This window comes from Uranotaenia lowii, chromosome 3 (genome assembly GCF_029784155.1).
Source record: "Uranotaenia lowii strain MFRU-FL chromosome 3, ASM2978415v1, whole genome shotgun sequence".
Lineage (NCBI taxonomy): Eukaryota > Metazoa > Arthropoda > Insecta > Diptera > Culicidae > Uranotaenia > Uranotaenia lowii.
The window spans coordinates 296,727,591-296,750,201 of NC_073693.1; the positions used below are offsets into that span (position 1 = coordinate 296,727,591).

The 22,611-nt window shown below is 32.9% G+C and overlaps 1 protein-coding gene across 3 annotated transcripts in view; it reads left to right on the forward strand.

The window, feature by feature from the left end:
* LOC129757840 (cytochrome P450 4c21-like) overlaps positions 1–22,611 on the forward strand; it is a 73,287-nt gene that overhangs the window by 20,144 nt on the left and 30,532 nt on the right. The window contains exon 1 of one of the 3 annotated variants that reach the window (XM_055755166.1): positions 16,482–16,974. The exons of the other annotated variants lie outside the window; for them this stretch is intronic. Within the exon in view, the coding sequence (XP_055611141.1) occupies positions 16,623–16,974 (352 nt within the window). The 5' untranslated portion in view covers positions 16,482–16,622. Of the gene's footprint in view, positions 1–16,481; positions 16,975–22,611 lie in introns of those variants that run through there. 3 annotated transcript variants of the gene reach the window in all.

Below are 22,611 nucleotides of genomic sequence, written 5' to 3' on the forward strand. Positions count from 1 at the left end.
GGTGATGTTCGATGGGTGGGTGGTGTGCGATGGGTGGGTGGTGGTGGTATTTGATGGGCGGGTGGTGTGTTACGTGCGGGTGGTGTGCGATGGTGGGTGTTAATCGAAGGGTGGGGATGAGGAGTGTGGTGCGTGAAGGTGGTAAGGGGGTTGCGGCTGTGTGTGTGTGTGTGTGTGTGTGTGTGTGTGTGTGTGTGTGTGTGTGTGTGTGTGTGTGTGTGTGTGTGTATGTGTGTGTGTGTGTGTGTGTGTGTGTGTGTGTGTGTGTGTGTGTGTGTGTGTGTGTGTGTGTGTGTGTGTGTGTGTGTGTGTGTGTGTGTGTGTGTGTGTGTGTGTGTGTGTGTGTGTGTGTGTGTGTGTGTGTGATGGGTTAGTGAGGTTCTGAGCTGTCACAACACAACTTGCTTCCGCCGCTGTTGGTCAGCTCTGCTACTGCCCGTGTCACTAGTTTCAATTTCTCTGATACAATGAACCAAACCGTCAGTTGACCCCTTGTTTTATACCTTTCGTAGGCTGGAAATAACAAAACTCATGAAGGGGCGGGGCGTCTAATTTTTTTTCCATTTTCGAATAGCCAATCAACGTTGAGCAGGCTTGGTATGTCTTTTAAGAGAGATGTCTTTGAAAGAGGCGTTTTTCGTGACGCGAGATCGGTTCGCGAATTTCAATTTGCCCCCCTATAGTGTTGCCGTAAGACGTAATTCTACGTCAAAATTGCATCGCTCAGGATTTTCCGAAAGACTGTGTGCATGGATAAAAAGTTACCTAACGAATCGCCGATTAGCTGTTAAAATTGGTTCTGCTGAATCCTTTGATTTTATTCCAAACTCTGGCGTACCACAAGGTAGCAATCTGGGTCCATTATTGTTTACGCTGTTCTGTAATGATATAAATTTGCTACTCATGGGATGTGGCGTTCTCCAGTATGCGGACGATCTAAAAATATATTTAGTTATAAACAGTCTAGCTGATTGTTACGCGTTACAACGCTTCCTGGACATAGTAGTGAGCTGGTGTGCCTGTAATTTATTGGTTTTGAGCGTTTCGAAGTGCTGTATTATAACATTTGGGCGCAGGAAACATCCGTTCTTGTATAATTACAATATACTGGGTGAGCAGTTGCATCGTGTGGAGGAAATAAAGGATCTTGGCGTCTTATTGGACAGTCGTATGACTTTTAAACGTCATTACTCTGTGGTACTTGAAAAGGCTAACCGCATGCTGAGATTCATCAAACGTTTGAGTAAAGAATTCACCGACCCGATCTGCTTGCGAGCTCTGTATTGCTGCCTGGTTCGATCAATACTGGAATCGGCGAACCTGGTAGGTCGGCCTTTCGAAGCTGCTCGGATTACGCGTTTTGAGGCAGTTCAACGACGATTTGTGTGCAAGGACTCTTCGTGAGCTACCCTGGGAGAATCCTTTAAACCTGCCACCTTATGCTCATCGTTGTGCCCTGCTTGGTCTCCAGACGCTATCGAATCGTCATTCCATCGGCCAATCTCTATTCGTGGCGAAGATTTTACGGAACGAAATCGATTGCACATGGCTGCTTTCCCGATGCAACATCTATGCACCAGAACGAACTCTTCGCAATCGAAATTGGCTCTCTCTGGAATCAAGAAGCACGCGCTAAGGCAGCAACGACTCTCAACGTTCCGCAATAACATGCTTTTTACGTCATTTTACACACTTTGACTTTAATGTATCCATTTCAATTTTTAGACGTCGGATTGAATCTGATTTAAGCGTACAATTACGAAACTAAATATGCCTATAATGTAATGTACAAATACTATTAAGTAGATCATTAAGACACCTATGTCAGATGATATTATTTTCAATAAACGATAAACAACTATAAGAAAGTTGGTTCAATCTTTTTGCAGTCTACCACAAACTTGTTCAAAATACAATTCATTAAAACTTTGTCTTGATCTACGAGTTTGTGAAACAGTTATCTTCCGAAATGCAGTGAAAATATAAAAATAAACTCTTATAGCCAGTTTTCAGTTGTCCAGTGGACAATGTCCACCCCTATTACTAACTCAAAGTTAGAAAAAATACTCACAGCACATAAAAACTTTATAAGGAAAATGCCTTAATTGAACCATTTGTGAATTTAAAGAAAAAAATCAGTTTTTCAAACTGTTTATGGTATTTTTTAAATTTTCAATAGTCAATGTACAAAGAAGTTTTAATATATAGAACAACATATATATCTGTTGAACATTATAATTATGTTAAATGTAAGCTCTTATACTTATTTTGAAAAAATGCATAAAAATAGTGCCTTTTCAGCCTAAATTCAACGAACTTTTGGCAACATTCGGTAGATCGCACTATATGCAAAATAATTGTGAAACTTTTGCTTAGTTGTTTGTATCCAATTGATTCCAAGCAATCTTTTTTGCTTTGTCATGTTAGACAAATACCATAAAAAAGTTATGATTAAAAAACTTACTAAGACAGGTTATTTTCGTATTTTACACTGCAACTCGGAAGATGAATATTTAAAAAAATCGACGTTAAAGACAAAGCTCTATTGAATTGGTTTTTGAACAAGTTTGTGGAAGACTGTAAAGAGATTGAACCAACTGTGTAGAAGTTTGATTTTTTTTATCTCACTTATAAGAGGAATAATCGAAAATATCAAATAAATTTCTTATATAACTTATTTCACAGTAAAACTTCTCCGAAAGAAGGTTAAATATAAAACAAAAAAGTGAACAATCACGTTCTTCATATTTTTACCACTGTGGGATGACTGGATTAAGTTAAAAATAACCCGGATTTTCCCGAGATTTATTCAATGAATTTTCAAAGTCGTTCAAAAAATCAAAATCAAAATCAAGTAATGATTTTTCATATCGTCCGTAAACTCTTATATTTGAGCAAGTTATATCAAAATATCTATGAAATGTTTGTTCCGGATGCTAAAATACGATTTAAATCTGCTGATGTGTTAAAATAAAAATTGTCATGTTTTTTTTGTTTTTTTTTTTGAAAATAACTTTTTTTTGCCCAAGTTTGCGTGGATACGGCCGCTTTTGGGGTCAAAATCGAATGCCCAAATTTTGCCGGGTTTTAAGCTTAAATTTCCCGGATTCACCCTGCTTGGTTACGCATGTGACAAATTCCATCATATGAAAATATGTTCCGAAGACACCATACGTTTAAAACACTTAGTTGCGACGTTAACAATTTTGATGAACTTTTTGCTTCATTTACACCTATTTGCACTAAATTAATAAACTGTGCAAACAATGAAAAAATATCTAGGTAGATTAAGATCAGAAATCAAAGTTAAAAGATTTATACGATTTCTTCAATTGAATACCGATTTTTTCACGAACAGTTCGTTTCCTGAATATGCAAAAATAGAATTTTATTATATATTTGGAATATAAATTATTTTCAGAATGGCTTTAAAAAAATACTTTCTTTTGTTTATTTTGAATTGTGAAAAAAGAATAAGATGTGAAATGATTTTATAACAAGTTTTGTGATTTCTTCATCTGAACATTTTTTAGACCAAACGACTGAATTTTGTTTTTTTTTATTTCCAATTTTTCAAGTGAAATTAATAATACAAATATCTTAAACATTAATGATTTCAATTCATAATTTTAATTTAATCAGTTTTATTTTCGAATATTCAACAGTTTCTAATTTGGCCGGGTTTTGTTTTGATGAAAATGCCACGTTCCCGATCAGGAGGGAAAAACAGAATTATATCAAAATGAGATATTTTGATACTTATTTTTTTCTATCTGAATGAGTTATAATTCAGTACTCGTAGGATGTAAAATATCTCAAATTATATCAAAAAATCTACACGATCATAGCTAAATTATATCAGTTTTTGATATGCTCCTATCAAGATTATATCTCGTTCAGATAGCATAGTTTGATATTGGGCAGAACAAATTATATCAAAATTATAACTTATCAAGATATGAGTGCTTCAAGAATTTTTTCTAGTGGAAGGTCAATAAACCACATTATTTGATAAAACCATGCCTCATTTTTGGTTTCCCAAAAGTTTGATTCAATTTTATGAATCTATTGAGCGAAGCTCGTTAATGTAAGGTTTGGGCCGTTGACTTCGATGTCCGTGTTTCAGAAAAAGTTGTACGAATATCAAAATAAGATATAATCATTTTATTTTAGGACAATCCGAAAAAAAATCTTGATCATTGAATATGAGCCCAACCCCATTCAAGTTTGTCAATCAGAATAAGTTATAATTCAGATTGGAGAAACTAAAAACTTTGGAGTACTTAATTATAACTGAATCAGATGTAAATATCTTGGTGAGATACGTTTGAGTTATTATTTTGATATGCTCTCCTGATCGGGTTTTTACTTAGAAAATTTATTTAACTTTCAAGACGTTGAATGTAGAGCTTCTAATTTTGCAAAAGTCAGACAAACTCAAGTGTCGAGAAGTTACACTTCGTGTCATATAGAGCTGAATATAGAAAGAAGGGAAAAGAAGCAAATTGACTTCATCGGCCCACAGATGCCCGTTCCAAGAGCCGAAATTTGATGGCAGTGTGTTATTTGTTTTTTTTTTATTAAGGAGATATTGTAACCGAAACTCAGTTTTGACCAAAAAGTAAAGTTTAAAGATAGTTGGATTTGAAACCACCATTCTGCATACATTTCAAGCCAACAAACTTGAAATCAAAACAAACCAGATTGTGGGGGATAATAACATGAAAATAGTTCCTTGTCAACGAAAGAAACGCCTTCGCCAAACAGTGCTGATATAAATTATCTGTTTGTTTATCTATGGTCACCATCCATAAGCCGTTCAATTCAAGAATAGCCCCAAGAACCGATTGCAGCCCACCTGATAAAAGCGATTGAAGCACGAACATTTTCAGCGGCAAACCTAGAGAGTATCCACTGTTTTGCTTCATGCCCAACATGCTTTCTGCTTTAAACGGTTAGCCAAACATGCTTGTTTCTTGCATGGAACATACTCCTCAGCTGAGCTGAGCTTAGGCCCTAAGTTAGATTGATCGAGCAAATCGTGAGCGTTTGCTTGCGACCGAGCGCGCGCGCGCTCTCAAGTCGGGTTAGAATTTTTTCAAGCTGCCAAATCAGGCTTCCGTAGGCTGAGGCGCCAACTTCTAAGGTGGTTCAAATTTCAACTGAGAAATTACGCAAAACCGGCACCTAGAATTCTGGTTTCAGAACTAAAGTGGTGCCGGGTATTGATTTCAACCAGCATATGGAAGCTATAAGGAGAAAAAAAATGAAAACATTGATACTTAACCAATCTGAGGAAGTTGAAAAAAAAAAATCATTCGTGTGGGTCTATTTTTTAAGCAATATTTCAATTTGAAATGCAAAAAAAAGAAAAAAATCTTTTCGAAGAAATTGAACAAAGCAAAAATGGTGTAACGAGTGTTTCTACAGATGGTTCTAGAAACTTTGAAAAGAAATGAACAACATCATTTAAGCATCACTTATTCTTATTAAGTATGGGTTAGATTTTGATTTAAATTATGACAAAATTTTGCGTCGCTACTTTTATCGAGAAATTGGCGAAATGGTATTTGTATAATATGTGTGTTTGTGTAAATATTTAATATCCTTCTAGACTTTTCTGTTTGAATAATGTTTTTCAATTGGTTGTCTTAAAAAAAGTTAAATAAGTTTAATAGAAAAATCTGAAATTTGGGAACTTAAAACCAAATAAAGGAATGAAATACCCGCATAAATCAGTATTATTAAATAACGATTGCCATTATCTTCTTCCTAAGACTCACGAAAGATTAGGTTTATAGTTTTGGATTATTAATGAACGATTAAGGTAGTCTTTTTTCCATGAAATGGAATCGTTTGGACGCACTTTACGATACAGCGAACGGGTCGTTAAGTAGAGTAACCATTCATTTTTTTTGCTTTTTTCTTTATCCAAATTGCAGCTAAACGATAGATGTTATCGTTATTTAATCTTCAATTTCATGTTTTGCTGACGCTACAGCTGATCTTCTAAAGATCTTTTTACTATCAAGAATAGAAACAGAAACGATTCGTGTTACAGTTTCTAAAAGATCATTTTATTGATTCAAATATAATATCTAACGATTATAATGAAATATATGTATGTACATAATTGTATTTTTAATTTAAATGTAAAATATCAGTCGAATTACCAGTATAAGCATAACTTTTAATCGAGCAGCTCCTGTAACGCTTTGTACTGAGGATCTTATTCAAGTTACTCTATATAAATTTTGTCCTAACATGCTTATTTCCTTTGATTTGACTAATTTCGCTTTCATAAAAGCTAGGCTGATCTGTTCCTTCAGCAAATTTATCTGTTTTGCTTTTCAGAATATTCTAATATTGTTTTAAAATCCAAACTGCATTTCAGATTGCAAAAGTAAAATTTGAAATCTGACAATTTTTAAAAGCATTTAAAAAAGGATTTACCTCTTGTTAGATTCCAATTCTAAAAACAATGGACACATTAAATTTGAATGTTCATGATGGATAAGATTATGATATTTTTATTCCTACAAATAGGTTTTGTTATTTTGGTTTGGCATTCTGAATACTTATAACATGATTTCGAAAAATCTGATTTCTGATACTGATTTTTAAATAGTTACCATCATGTCACCATCTACCGCCCAGTTAAGCGGTTTTTCAACTTCTAACATGTGTAATAAAAAAACGACGGCAGATTTTTATTCGCTTTCTTTTCCAATACATCTCAAAACTGCTCTACTTTAAATAAAAAATTTAGTGGAATCCGAAAAATGTACGCTTTTAAAAATAATTAACTAAACGTTGAGGTGTTCAACTGGCCCTATTACCGCCCACTCGACTTTTTCGGGTATCGATAATGTTTTCTTAAGGAAAAACTATCTAACAACACGGAAACTGTTCTTTTTAATATTGTCCATGTAACGAGCTGTCAAAACCATATTTTGGATCTTAAGAGAATACATTTTGTGAAATCTTTCCCGCAAATTTTGTACAAATTTTAACAAAGTGCGTTGACTGACAAAATGATGATTCCCGGCAAACAGCCTCAAGTAATCGGTTACTTTCAGCGATAAAACATCATTTTCTAACGTAATCAAACTATATGCTATGATCCTGATCACATTATCTTCGCATGCAGCAGATTTGAAAATCTTCGTAGACCTATTTGGCGAATTTTAATGAAAAAAGGAATTCCACCCGATATTCATTTGATACTAAAAAAGAAAGACATTGAATTATATAAAACGATAGCTAATTTTGTAATTGAATGTGAAATAGACATGTAAGTAGAACAGTAATCAACACTTGGCCGGTTATGTTATAGAGGTAAAGCCAATAAAAAATTAAAAAAAAAAAAAAAAAAAAAAAACTATATGCTTCTTACAATTTACACTTTTGCCACAATACATGCGTTAAAAACAAAGAAATTGTGCGTGACCGGTAATTAGGAACCCACACTTTTATTTATACACCAATTACCGCCCATCATTAAACGCTTCAAAAAACACCAACTATTGAAAAAATCGAAAATTTTCCGACGCAAATCTATTCTACAAAAATCAAACTATCGTTTCAAGTCGATTGTAGGACAAATAGGTACTATTTAGTAAACAAAACCCCTTTTTTCCCTAGGAGCACAGTTATGCTTAGTTCGCTAACAGGCGTCGAATTCAATAATTTGACCGGAAACGAAAAACCAAATATTTTATTTCTGGCTATAGTTAGCATAATTAAGTGATGATTTTTCAGTGAAATGGTCGAACAATGATGCCGACACAGAACACAGGTCTTTTTTTTGGAGAAAAAAATCCAGTTTTTTCGAAATACACACAAAAGGGTGATTTTGGGCGGTAAATGGTGTCTGGGCGGTGAATGGTGACTTGATGGTATTTTAAATTCTAATTAAACTATGGATATAACTTTTCCAATTATTTTGATATATACTATTTTTTTTTATCGTGAGCTTCATTCTTTTTATCTATTTTCCAAATAATTTTTTCATGTTCTGCCACAAATTTAATTCTGGGATATAATTCTTGGGCATAAATTTTCAACGAAACATTAATTGAACTACATATAGCCGGTGATAGATATTTGTTGGATCTTAAATTGAAAACTATAATAAGTTAAGCTTATTGGTGCTTTACTTTTACCTGTGTGTTGAGCTCGGACTTCTTGTTTCTGCTTGAAATTAGGTTTTGACTTCTAGATCCAGATAGGGCTGATTCTGCCGATTCCTGTTTTACAGTTGAATTCTTGGGATATGTTGGTTAAATTAATTTTTGCACCAAATTGCAGCAGTAATGAGGTGCTTTGTCTTTGCGAAGGTACTGCTCTGGCAGGTTTGGCATGTACAGTTCGATTTTGCGCTAGATTTACCCAGGAACAGCTATACTCTTTGCTCGTGCGGATTAAGCTTGGTTCGAGGGTTCTGTGACTCGCGACAGAATTGATTTTGATCGGATGCAGCGACATCTTTACGACCGGTACTTGGTGGTGGGTGGTGTGTCTGTTCCCTGAGAGTGGGTTACGAGAAACGGGTGATCTTTTAACGCCGCCTATGCCGTCATCTGAAGCATCGGAACCAGCCATCCTTCAATTCCTGGAGAATACAATTTATTTTTATCAAAAATTTTAGTCTATAAGTGTTACAAAAAAAAACTTACCATCGAAAACGACATCATCGCCTCTAGATCTTCTCGAATATTTTCCTTGACCTGATTGAAGGACTTGGGCACATTCTCGATGACAAACTTTCAACCTGTTGATGAAAAGATTTTTAACTTCAGTTTAATTGATTATGCCTAAAATTATAACAAATTTACTGCTTGTACAAGACTGGCGGAAGCGCCACTAGCAGCATCAATTGGGTAAGCCTTTTATGCGAGCCAGTCCCAGGGGACCGTGAAAAGAATGCTGCAAAATCGGCCTTCCTTCTGGCCTTACTGCCTTGCGCAGACCACGCGTGTTCCCGATTTTCCCATGGTTTAGAAATTGTATGGTGGTTGAGAAATTCAGGAGTTTCGTCCCAGTTTGAGATTGTTATGATCAGTAAACCCGCGGCGGCCCGCAGTTTTTCTTTGGGCTCAAGTGCTTTTCGAAAACAAAAAAAATGAGTGAATGGGTTAGGAATAAACATTGGATACTTACAACAAGCGCACCGAGCTTTGCTGTTTTCGATACAGGTTCTCGGATGCTGTTTGGTCGTTGGATTCCAAACGTTGGCAGTCGAAGTTTGCTGCTTGGAATTTTCTAGGGTTTCTCCTCGGCGCTGTTGAGGCTTCCGATCAGAGGGATATTGACTGCACTAGCCTGCACCATCAAGTGGTCGTGGAGCATGACCTGTATTAGCTCCCAATGGATCTTGGGAAGTCGTTTCCGGACAAGTGCCAGTCGCTGCGATTCCATTCCGGATCATCTTCCGTTCTTTAAGCTTGCGGTGCGCCTTGTAGTGTTACGCCCTGAAAAAGATATTTCACACTATTTAAAACATTTAATGCACGATAAAATAGTTAAAAACTTACTCAATTACAAAGTTTTGCCACTTCTGCTTCTTTTTTTGAATTTTTCTTCGTTCGCTTTATCTCCCGGCATTGGCAGCAACCGTACTAATTGCGTTAACCTAATTGAAGTTGCGAAAAGAACCTTGTTTGTGATCCCTTTGGAACTGATTAGATATCCGGCTAAACCATCCGGACGTAAAATAGCTGTACTGGATGATTCTGCTCACTTCCACAAAACCAAAACACGCACGCCATTTTGTTTGTTTGCTTCAAATTGAGTGAAGACACACAACACTCAGATGCATCTTAAGTTTTGTTTTAAGGATTATTACTTGTATCTTCCATAAATATTTTTTTATCATTTCAAGCGAAGACACATTAAAAATAGAAAAGTTGGTTAAAAATAAGAAGATTATGGGACGATTAGTCAAATAGTCACTATTCATGTAATCAGAACCCAATAATATTAACGATTAAGTGTATGATATTTGATTATGCGGGTAAAGCTTTGGGAGATCATTTATTATGGGCATTGATCCAACCGTCATAGGTACCTATCGAATCAGCTCGCCGAGTTCTGTGTTTTATAAAAAAAAAAATGAAAAATAACAGAACAGTTAAAAGTTTTGTCATAATAAATATTATGAAAATTATCAATCCAAAACATCCATCACTTTTATTCATTACAACCTGAGGATTTAATGGTCAGCCATTGGAACTTGCTACGATAGCGATTGTAAGATCAAAAACCAACACTATACTTGTTGGCACAAATTGCTCTGAGAAGGGAAAAACGACATAAGCAACGTGGACGATGTACTCAATCTCAACTTCTTTAACGTCGTTCGCGTACCGGAAGGAATATGTCCAGCGATGCCACACATACCAATTTTCCGGTATTAATACCGATGGGCTTAATTTTGACCAAGAATCAGTATATACTGATTACCGATTTTTGGTAAAACATACAGATTTTGAGGACTTTCATTCCATCATCAAAATTTTCTTCGAAATGGTTGATATCTAATGGGATCACTTCTTTATATCCACTTCAAAACACCGAATTTCCATACCGATGGAAAATAATTATGGGTTTCAAAATTTCGATTGAAATGTGGCATCACTGACTATGTCACATATTTCTTCCTGAGAAAAAACGGCACGGGAGAAGTTGAGATGATGAAGTGTACACGGGGACTGAGATAAAGAGAAAAATTTACGTCAAAGTTCACACAAATTGTGCAGCCAATGATTGTAATTGTGGTAAATTGTGGCACTATCTACCAACAAGCTCGACAGGATTGTGATCTTGCAGATAACCTTCGGCAGGCTCTCTCTAATTGCCCCAATGAAGAGAAAAAGATTTTAAATTTTATTCGACAAACCAAACTTGCAAAACTGATATAAAGAAACCGTCAAATGACGACTACAACGAATGCCACTTGACACTGAGGAATAGAGGATGAATAAAGCGAAAGCGTTAAAATCCTAGAAGAAAGAACTAAAAAAAAGGCTTGCTTCAACAACCCATAAGTTGCAAGGCGTTTGGTTCATATCCAAAAAAAAAAAACTTAACAGTACGATTATCCGGTTGTTGTTGATGTTGTTTTACTTGCAGTCTGGCAAAGACTATCTCAATTGCAAAATGTTAGATTGGTTCCGATTAAGTACATTGGATAATATTTTTGTAAAAATTCTAAAAAATGACAAAAATAACATAATGGACAAAATTGATATTCTTGAGAAATGGACAAAATTGACGAAATTCATAAAATTTACAAAATTGAAAAAGTAAAAAAAATAACAAAATAACTCAAACTTGAAAATTAATTGAATTGACAAAATAGACAAATTTGACAAAAAGGACAAAATTGACAAACATTGCAAAATTGACTAAATTGAAAAAAACTGTCGAGATTAACGACATTGACAAAATTGAAAAAGTACAAAATGGACAAAAAACTCACATAATCGACTTAAATGACAATATGATAAAAATGCAAAAAAATGACGATATCTACATCAATCACAAAAATGAAAATTTAAAAAAATATTAACCTAATTGATAAGTATAACAAAAAAGATGAACTGACGAGAATGCTTTAAATGACAAAGTGATGAAAAGACAAAAAATGACAAAAGTAACAAAACTGATAAAAGACACAAATTGCAAAATAATCAAAAATATCAAAATTGATCAAATTTGTAAAATTGACCAATTTCACGAAGTAAGACAATATTGATAAAATTTTGAAATTCAACAAAATTTACAAATCGGACATAACTGATAACATTGACAAAATTGATAAAACTGCCAAATTTTAAGAAAATAACATTTTTGATAAAATTGACGAAAATGACAAATCCACTAAATTGGCAAAAGTGACAAAAATATCAAAAGTGATCAAACTTATACAATTGACTAGATCAACATCAATGTAAAAACGAACAATATTGAAAAAATTTGACGAAATTGTAAAAAAAATCGGAATTGTCAAAATTGTCAAAATTGTCAAAATTTTCAAATTTGTCAAATTTATCTAAATTGTCAAAATTGTCTAAATTTTCAAAATTTTGAAAATTTTCAAAATTGATCAAGTTGTCAAAAGTGTCAAAATTGTCAAAACTGTCGAAAAAGTCAAAATTGTCAAAATTGTCAAAGATGTCAAAATTGTCAAAATTGTCAAATTTGTCTAAATTGTCAAAATTGTCAAAATTGCCAAATTTTCAGAATTGTCAGAATTGTGAAAATTGTCAAAATTGTCAAAATTGTCAAAATTGTCAAAATTGTCAAAATTGTCAAAATCGTCAAAATTGTCAAAATTGTCAAAATTGTCAAAATTGTCAAAATTGTCAAAATTGTCAAAATTGTCAAAATTGTCAAAATTGTCAAAATTGTCAAAATTGTCAAAATTGTCAAAATTGTCAAAATTGTCAAAATTGTCAAAATTGTCAAAATTGTCAAAATTGTCAAAATTGTCAAAATTGTCAAAATTGTCAAAATTGTCAAAATTGTCAAAATTGTCAAAATTGTCAAAATTGTCAAAATTGTCAAAATTGTCAAAATTGTCAAAATTGTCAAAATTGTCAAAATTGTCAAAATTGTCAAAATTGTCAAAATTGTCAAAATTGTCAAAATTGTCAAAATTGTCAAAATTGTCAAAATTGTCAAAATTGTCAAAATTGTCAAAATTGTCAAAATTGCCAAAATTGTCAAAATTATCAAAATTGTCAAAATTGTCAAAATTGTCAAAATTGTCAAAATTGTCAAAATTGTCAAAATTGTCAAAATTGTCAAAATTGTCAAAATTGTCAAAATTGTCAAAATTGTCGAAATTGTCAAAATTGTCAAAATTGTCAAAATTGTCAAAATTGTCAAAATTGTCAAAATTGTCAAAATTGTCAAAATTGTCAAAATTGTCAAAATTGTCAAAATTGTCAAAATTGTCAAAATTGTCAAAATTGTCAAAATTGTCAAAATTGTCAAAATTGTCAAAATTGTCAAAATTGTCAAAATTGTCAAAATTGTCAAAATTGTCAAAATTGTCAAAATTGTCAAAATTGTCAAAATTGTCAAAATTGTCAAAATTGTCAAAATTGTCAAAATTGTCAAAATTGTCAAAATTGTCAAAATTGTCAAAATTGTCAAAATTGTCAAAATTGTCAAAATTGTCAAAATTGTCAAAATTGTCAAAATTGTCAAAATTGTCAAAATTGTCAAAATTGTCAAAATTGTCAAAATTGTCAAAATTGTCAAAATTGTCAAAATTGTCAAAATTGTCAAAATTGTCAAAATTGTCAAAATTGTCAAAATTGTCAAAATTGTCAAAATTGTCAAAATTGTCAAAATTGTCAAAATTGTCAAAATTGTCAAAATTGTCAAAATTGTCAAAATTGTCAAAATTGTCAAAATTGTCAAAATTGTCAAAATTGTCAAAATTGTCAAAATTGTCAAAATTGTCAAAATTGTCAAAATTGTCAAAATTGTCAAAATTGTCAAAATTGTCAAAATTGTCAAAATTGTCAAAATTGTCAAAATTGTCAAAATTGTCAAAATTGTCAAAATTGTCAAAATTGTCAAAATTGTCAAAATTGTCAAAATTGTCAAAATTGCAAAAATTGTCAAAATTATCAAAATTGTCAAAATTGTCAAAATTGTCAAAATTGTCAAAATTGTCAAAATTGTCAAAATTGTCAAAATTGTCAAAATTGTCAAAATTGTCAAAATTGTCAAAATTGTCAAAATTGTCAAAATTGTCAAAATTGTCAAAATTGTCAAAATTGTCAAAATTGTCAAAATTGTCAAAATTGTCAAAATTGTCAAAATTGTCAAAATTGTCAAAATTGTCAAAATTGTCAAAATTGTCAAAATTGTCAAAATTGTCAAAATGGTCAAAATTGTCAAAATTGCCAAAATTGGAAAATTTGAAAATTTGACAAAATGGCATTGTTTGCTCAAGGGAAAATTCGACGGATTTGCAATATTGTCAAAATTGACAATATGGCAAATTTGAAAAAAAAAATGGTCAAATGATGGTCAAACTTACAAAAATTAAATAAATGACAATATTCAAATAATTGACTACGAACAAAATTGACAAACATGTAGATAGATTAAATAAATTTCTTTTTTGACAAAACTTATCATATTGACAACAGTGACAAAATTGGCATTAATGACAAAACTGACAAAATTTTATCAATTTCATCAATTTTGTTAAGTTTCTCAATTTTGTAAACTGTGTAATTTTTTAAGTTTTGTAAATTGTTTGAATGGAGTTTATTTTGTCAATTCAGAAAAATTCAATCATTGTTTTTTAATAATGCTTGCGATTTTAATTATAATATCAGTTTTGTTAATTTTTTCAATACTGCAATTTTTGGTCATTTTTGTCAATATTGTTAGTTTTTTACAAATTTGTAAACTATTTTTGTATTGAAAATTATTCCATTTAAACCTTTTGCCATTTTTTGTCAATACTGTCAGTTTAATGATTTGCTCAGCTATTTTTGTCAAATATGACAACTTAATCATTAATGGTAATACCTTTGTCCATAAATCAATATTGTCAATTTTGACAATTTTGTCAAATTTGTCAATTTTGTCAATTTTGTCAATTTTGTCAATTTTGTCGATTTTGTCAATTTTGTCAATTTTGTCAATTTTGTCAATTTTGTCAATTTTGTCAATTTTGTCAATTTTGTCAATTTTGTCAATTTTGTCAATTTTGTCAATTTTGTCAATTTTGTCAATTTTGTCAATTTTGTCAATTTTGTCAATTTTGTCAATTTTGTCAATTTTGTCAATTTTGTCAATTTTGTCAATTTTGTCAATTTTGTCAATTTTGTCAATTTTGTCAATTTTGTCAATTTTGTCAATTTTGTCAATTTTGTCAATTTTGTCAATTTTGTCAATTTTGTCAATTTTGTCAATTTTGTCAATTTTGTCAATTTTATCAATTTTGTCAATTTTGTCAATTTTGTCAATTTTGTCAATTTTATCAATTTTGTCAAATTTTTTAGAGTTAGCGAAATGCACAAATAATTCAACTCAATTATTATGTCTATAGCCTCGTTTTTTTCACTTTGGAGGCTCTCAGAGCAAAAGTTGAATTATTTGAAACAAATGGATGGCAATTTTTTTTCAATTGCATTCTTTATTTTTCATTCTGATTATTTTAATGTTACCATTAGCTGTGATTTGAAATAAATTGTGAATTAAGATTATACTTATTTTAGTTTTTTCTTATAGAAACAGGATGATACAGGATATTAAAGGTTGCAGCCATAGGAAAACCAAATTTAAGTTGCAAGTTATGTTTTTTATATGATAATTATGATGACTTAAAATACTTCTAACCTATGAACGATTTGAAGTATTAAATTTATTAATTCATTTGAACCATAATCTAATGATTTAGAATAAAGAAATCTATAATTCCATTATTATTTTGTGAAAAATGTATCCAAACAGCTTGTAAGAAAGGCTAAAATTCACTGTCAAGTGTATTGAATAGAGTTTTTATACATATTTATGTATGTTCAAGGATTAACATAAATTCCGTCAAAAAGATTTGTGTTGTTTTTTACTTACCAACTTAAATCCTGAATTGCACAGATTCTTAGAGTTAAATTACCACAAATGAAAATTGATTTGAAGATTTAATGGAAAATGTGAATTTTTTTTTCGAAAAACGTTTAAAATTTGAAAATAAACGAAATTTTCGGAATGTTAAATATTCTGTTCTAAAAGGTAATTTCAATCATTTTTTTTAAGAGTTAAGAACTTGATTTAAGCTGAGCCTTTGTCAAAGAAACATGTGTACCTAATATCCATTATCGGCCAGTTTTATGTTATAATTAAGTTTTTAAACATCGGATGTTTACAGTTTTTGTGTTTTTTTCATGATACTTCTGTAAAAAAACTGATTTTTCAGTTTTAAATTAAATCCTTCCACCTATAACTAGACTGCTAGTTACAACATTTGTAGAATCTATGTTTTGAGGCTTCAATGTTTCCGCGAACTATTTTTCCCATTCCGTTCCAATTTCCCTAACCAACACTGATTTTCGATTTCAAATTCCAATTGTTTACGTTTCGATCCGAATGTTTTGCGTTTTCCGGTTTCTAGGTTATCATTTTGCCGTAATTGTTCGCAAGCCGAAAACAAGTGTGCCACCTCTTCAATCTAGACCACTCAATGAGCCACCCTAAGGTTAGATAGTCTACACTAAATGAATTGAATCAAAACTCGCACATATCCCTTCCAGTGGCGCAGCACGCGCACGATTCAGAATGAAAAAAAAAAAAAAATAGAAACAGCAAACCAAAACAAGCCGGTTGCCGATGGCCAGTTTTTCTTGATGATCGGAGGAGCCGATCGGTTTCCCACCATCATATCAGGTGGGGGGCTTGGAAAACCATTCAGGTTCTCGGAGGTTTAGTTTTTCCTAAACCCTCGTCGGGGTAAAGTCGATTTCAATTCACACTCGAAGCGATTAAACGCAGTGACGACACGCGTTCTAAGGATCAGTGATCAGTGATCCATGTTCAAGTTTGCACAATAGCTCTGTTGCAACGCGCATTCAACCCCAAAAGGATCGGAAATGTTTCTCGCGACGCTTGCCTTTCTGTTTTTCGGTGTTCCGTTGGCCGCGTATATTTATGCTAGGATCATCTTCCGGTTTGCGGATAGAATTCCCTCGGTCGGGAAGTTGGTTCCGTTTTTCGGCAATGGGTTGGATTTTGCGCACAAAAATTCGTTCGAAATTTTTCAGAGCCTGTACAGTGCCTACCGGACCAAGGTGCGGATTTTTAAGCTGCAATTTGGACCAATTCCGGTGATCTGTCCCAATCATCCGGATCTGCTGGGCAAGGTGCTGGTGGAGGTGGCCAGCTTGAATAAGCCCTACGTCTACAACTTCATTCGGGTGCCGCAGGGGCTGCTGGGGGCTCAGTGTATGTGTGCTTGATAATATTTTTTATAAATTACGGATCCATGGGTTTGTGAAAAATTGTGCCAAAATTTTAACAATATTGTGCCATGAATGTCAAAGGTTGAGATTTCAAAAAAGCTTACTTGAAATCTATGCAGTAGAGTGTCCTACCCGGAATTTCCCGGTCGGGAATTCCCGGGGATTAGAAAAATTCGGGAGTTCCCGAATCCCGGGAAACGCTTAAAAAATCCCGGGAATTCCCGAAGCCAGTAAAATGTGCTAAATTACTACAAATTTACACGATCTCAATTGGAAAAAAATGAATCAGATTGATCAGGGAAAATGATAGTTCTACCACTGACCATACTGGCTGGACACTCGATTCCGTTTGTAGGGTAATTTTCCCAACAGTACGCAGTATCGATTCCAGAGAGCGCATCGATCGATTTGAAGAAATGCTATCCTAGTTAGAAAGTGCCACAAAACTTTAAAAAAATAGGTAATTTCTACGATTAAATCGGGCTAAACAGGTACATTTTTCCTAGAGGGCATTTTATTTTGTTAAATTGTGTAGGTTCGCAGTACCGACACCACATACCGTCGGTATTGCGAAACTGCAAAATTTGAAAAAAAAAATACAAAGTTAGTCAGAAAATGGTCAAATTTTTGTTCTAAGTGTCATGTCAGTGTGATCAGTGGTTCTACCTTGATAACTTAGTCTTAAATATTTTTTTGTCTTCTGGTTAAAACATTGAATTTAATAAAAAAAAAAAGTTTTTCCAATCGAAAACTTAGTGTAAAAGTGAAAAAACGACAAAAATACTCTACAACCAAAAAAAAATCCAATAATGAAACGCTACGGAAAGAATCTGAATATTCTATTTTGCAACACTCATCATATAGAACTTCCGTTTCGGATACTGTTGACAGTAGCAAAATCATCAGCAGAAAATTACATATTGTTAAACAAATGGATTGTTATCTGAAAATTTACGATATTTGATGAATAACCTGAAGTCTATCTAACTAACATCTATCGATAGTGAGAAATCTTTCTCAATGATTTCAAATTTACAAAAGTAATCTCTTCGAAGAAACATCATGTGTCATTGAGATCCTGTATGTGTTTGTGTTCGTTTTTTAAAATCATGAAATCATATAAATGATAATTTTAAATTATATATTTGTGTTTCCCTCCCTCTCCTCCCTTCAATATTTCCGAAAATCCCGACGGGAGTGAACAAGATATAAAGTTTTTTATGAAAATTTTGATGAAATATTCAAAAAAATCAAACAATTTAACGAGCGGTGTTCCAACTCTGAGTTACAAAAGAAATTTTTTAAATTTGTTTCGGCCTGAATGTGATTTTTATACCTATTAAATAAAAAAAGCCATTTACAGTTTTGTTGAAAATTTTTTTTTATATTTAAAAAAAACTTTTTTTCAACAGCGCTTTAAAGAATTCCTGTTTTGCGATTACACATAAAACGAACAATTTGAGGTTTTTGGTGTTATCAATCTAAGAAATTGTAAACTGCACCATTTCTTGAAAAAATACGAAGATTCATTTGGCATTATGAACTCATAATTTTCGATTTTTCTACTTAACCTCTCTGGATATGATGTCCTGATGAAAAAAAAAATACTCGTACACTGTACAGTGGGAAATCACTAGACATCATACCCCAGAAAATTTGCTTTAAAACATGTTTTAAAATATGAATGCCTCAAGCATTAGTGTAAAATTTTAAATAATTTGGTTGATGCCTGAATTAGCGCAACGTGTTTCGATTTTTTATGGAAATTTGAATGGAAGAAAGAATTTTTGAAGAATGAAGTTTGTCTTTAATTATTGGATATGCTTCTTTTTAAGCTTCAAACTTTGCTCTCATGAAAAGAAGCTAAGCTTTTCATAAAAAAAGGATAACCATTTTAAAATAAAAAAAAATCTGAATCAATTAAAAAGTCTTTAAAAATTGCAGGCTTTGCTTGCTAGAGCTGACAATCATATCATGAAATATTTTTGCAATGGTTCTATAAATCAACAAATTCATTTTCCTTGAAAAGTAATTTTTGGTGACTTTTTATTTTCATTCTTTGGTTAACAGCTATCAAACTGCCGTCAAAAATGCTAAAATTGAAAAATGAGTTTTTAGAAATGTTGTTTTTGTATAACATTTAATACATTTCCAGAGGTATTAGTAAATAGTTTTTTGGCTTGTTCACTCGAAATTGCAAGAGTTTAAAAACATTTAGAATCCATAGAAATATTGTTTAGAACTTTCAGTACATCTCTGGTGATTTGAAATAAATAAATTTGTTTTCCCACACAAATTTTCGTACAAAATTAAAACTCGTTGCTCAGGACTGAACGAATCGCTTCCAAATTTTTTATTGCTTTTTCTGGCAATGAAGACAATCCAAAAAAGTTATGGGAGGTGTTTATATTTAAAAAATTGCTATTTCCGTACAAAGCTTGCAACGTCTTATGTGCACTTTAGTTTTTCTATGATTTTTCAAACCTTGGTAAATCAATATTTTTATAAAAAAATGTGAAGAAATGCACTATTAAGAAATCCTCTGCAGCAACAACGATAGTTCGAATCGAATGGGTGTGAAAGGAAAAGTTGTTATGAAAGTTAAACTAATATTCATTGGAAAGAGTTCATTGTGATCACTGTAGTGTTTTAAAAAAATGTTCAAAGGCGTTATTTTTAGTCAAAACCTGGTACAATGGATTGGTTGCCACTGCTTTTCACGGAATATACATAATTTAAGTACATCTATAAGCTTTCAAATGAATAAAGTCCGACGTTGCTTTTTAGCTAAAAAACTGAAAACAGTAGGCGCGCTATTAGAAAGAAAAAAAAATTATTAAATAATTGACTATTTTAATAAGATTTTCAGTTGTTGAACAGAAAATTCGTTATTAACAATTTGATAGAAGTGGAAAATCCTAGTCAAATAAAAAGTAGAATTCTCTAAACCATATCCTTGACTTCGTTCAGGTTTGTAAAAATATTAATGAAAAAGGTACAACGCTTATTGTTCGAGAATAAACAAAATTAGTGACAAAAACGCATTTTTCTAGTTTGATCTATAATGTTGTGTGATTTCTACATGTATTATGTTGGATTTCCAGCTAAGAGACAAGAACGCCAGATATTATTTCCTGCATTTTTTGAACTCAAATAACAGTTTTGAGTTTGATTCTACGAACGAAGTGATCAATTATCAAGATTCTAGAAAAGCATGCGTTTCGGTCATATTTCGTTCTTTGGTAAGGATCATATAACTCGAGCATCAAATACAGTTGCCCCAGACATTTTCTTTTTTTTCGGTTTGATAAAACCTGTCAATTTTGAAAATCAAATCATTCCATTTAATGTGGAAACTCCAACATAGAATCATCAGAAAACACAATAAAAAATCTTGTTAGATGTTTTGCACGATCTGATTTATCCATTCAATTGTCTTCTTGAACTCATAAGGGGAAAACAACAAATTTATGAGATATGAAATGAAATTTATTTTAAAATAAATAATTGTTGAATTCAAAATAGAGGAACATGCATCCGATAATGATTTAAAAAAAAAATAATGTGATTAAGATAAATTTGTAAGTAAGTAAGTTTGTAAGTTTTTTTTTTAATTTACGTTTAAAAATTTAAGAAAATGATTTATTATATTAGAAGTGTCGTCTGAATACTTCGTGATATTTTTTCATCAGGGGAAACTTCCTATGATAAAAAATCTAATTATTTAATTTGTCAAAAAAATAACAAAAAAATTTAAATGGCGCTATCAAAATTTCCTAGCCATATTTTTGCCATATGGACGCCATCAAATTAGAAATGATTGTCACATTCGTGGTCAGCATCCGAAAGTTTCGAAAAAGACATGTGATATCGAGCATTGTTTAAACTTGTATTCAAAATCCTTCCTCATTGCTAGAAATTTTTTGATTGATCATTTTTTTAATTAACTCTGAATTATTTATCAAAACAATTGCGCTAGATAACAAAAACAATAAAGCGTATCAATAACGAAATCAACCATGAATTCCCAAGAATTTTGTAGCTGGTTATAATTAATTCGGAGCACTAAATAAAAATGTTCATATTTTTTTTTCATTATACTAGCTCATATATTGGAGATCGAAAGATAAAGGATAAGAGAAGGAAATAATTTAAATTTTTGAATCAAATAACTAAATATTTGAATTAAAGGCTAAACTAACTGATTCGTGGATCCTGATTAATTTTGCTATTTGCGCAAACAAATCTAGAGTTTGCGAATTTTGGGAAAAATCTGCACAGTGCGCAGACCAGTAGACAACAGTCGAAAAAATGATGTTTTCCTTCCTTCATTCTCACTATGCAATGATGTTTAGGCATCTTCCTGCTAATGAATGAAAAATTATTACAAATTTGTGATTCTCTTTGTTGATACTTACGATTTTCGGATCCTGTTGTCCAGATTCGTCGGACGATTCCGTTGCGGAACAACTTTGCTCCTCCATTGGGAAAAACCAAAACCACATTGGTTTGTTTTGGTTTCTTTTTCTCTTTTGGTCGGTCAATTCGCATACTGAGAACAATAGCGTTTTGACAACCAATGATCATCGATGATGATGACAACAATACAAATGTTGTCATCATACACGATCAACTTTGCCAACACAACATGTGGTTCAGAGTAACCTAGCAGTGTTGGCAGTTAATTCTGAGAGGATATCTCAGAATCCAATAGAAATTAAGAACTGATTCTGAGTTTGGGAATCAGTTAGTTTTAAGCGACAAGATGATAATCGCTATAGGATTAAGTTATTGTATAAGGACTTGACGAAGGAAATAAACAATGTTTAACTCAATTCCAACACAAACCTGCGTTATTCTCTCATACTTTAACAGGTTATGGGCCCAGATCCGTCTGGTTTGGAATAGAAGAGTTAGTGTGAGAGGGTTACTCTCAAGTTTTGGAAAATTTAACTTGTGGTTAGCAAGTTTTGGAGCCATCGAGTCGTCGCAGAGGTCAGCCGAGATGTCCCAGGTGCCCAAGAAGGAGTCGAGGTCGGTCAAAAATCCCGAGGAGCCTGCAGCCAAGGTAGCCAGGGAATGGTCCGTTTCCGAGAGGGTTACTCTCGACGCCGCCAGTGACCGAGCCCGGGAATGGTCGTCTTCCGAGAGGGGTACTCTCGGTGCCGTCACCAATCACGCTGCGGCTAGCATGCGTGATTTTATTTTCGACGGCCGGGAGGAGCACTTCGCATCATGGAAGTGGAGGATTGAGCGCAGATTAGTCGCTAAAAATCTAATCCACACCTTGGTGCGAACTCCCGACGAAGACGACTGCGCCGTTCCGAGAAAGGAGCCGGCAGAGGAGGAACATCGAGTTGTAGCCCTCCGGAAAAGGCAACATGATGATTCCGAGGCGCTGGATGAGATAATTATGGCCGTCAATAATGCCGTACTTAATCGCATAATCGGGGTACGATTTGCCAAAGAGGCCATGGACATTTTGGTCAAATCTTACCAGCGCATCGGAACATACTCGTGGATAGCGATGCGCGACAGGCTCCACGACCTTAAACACAAAAGGAACTTCAGATCGCTTACTCAGCTTTTCGATGAGTACGATCTGATAGTTCGGGAACTC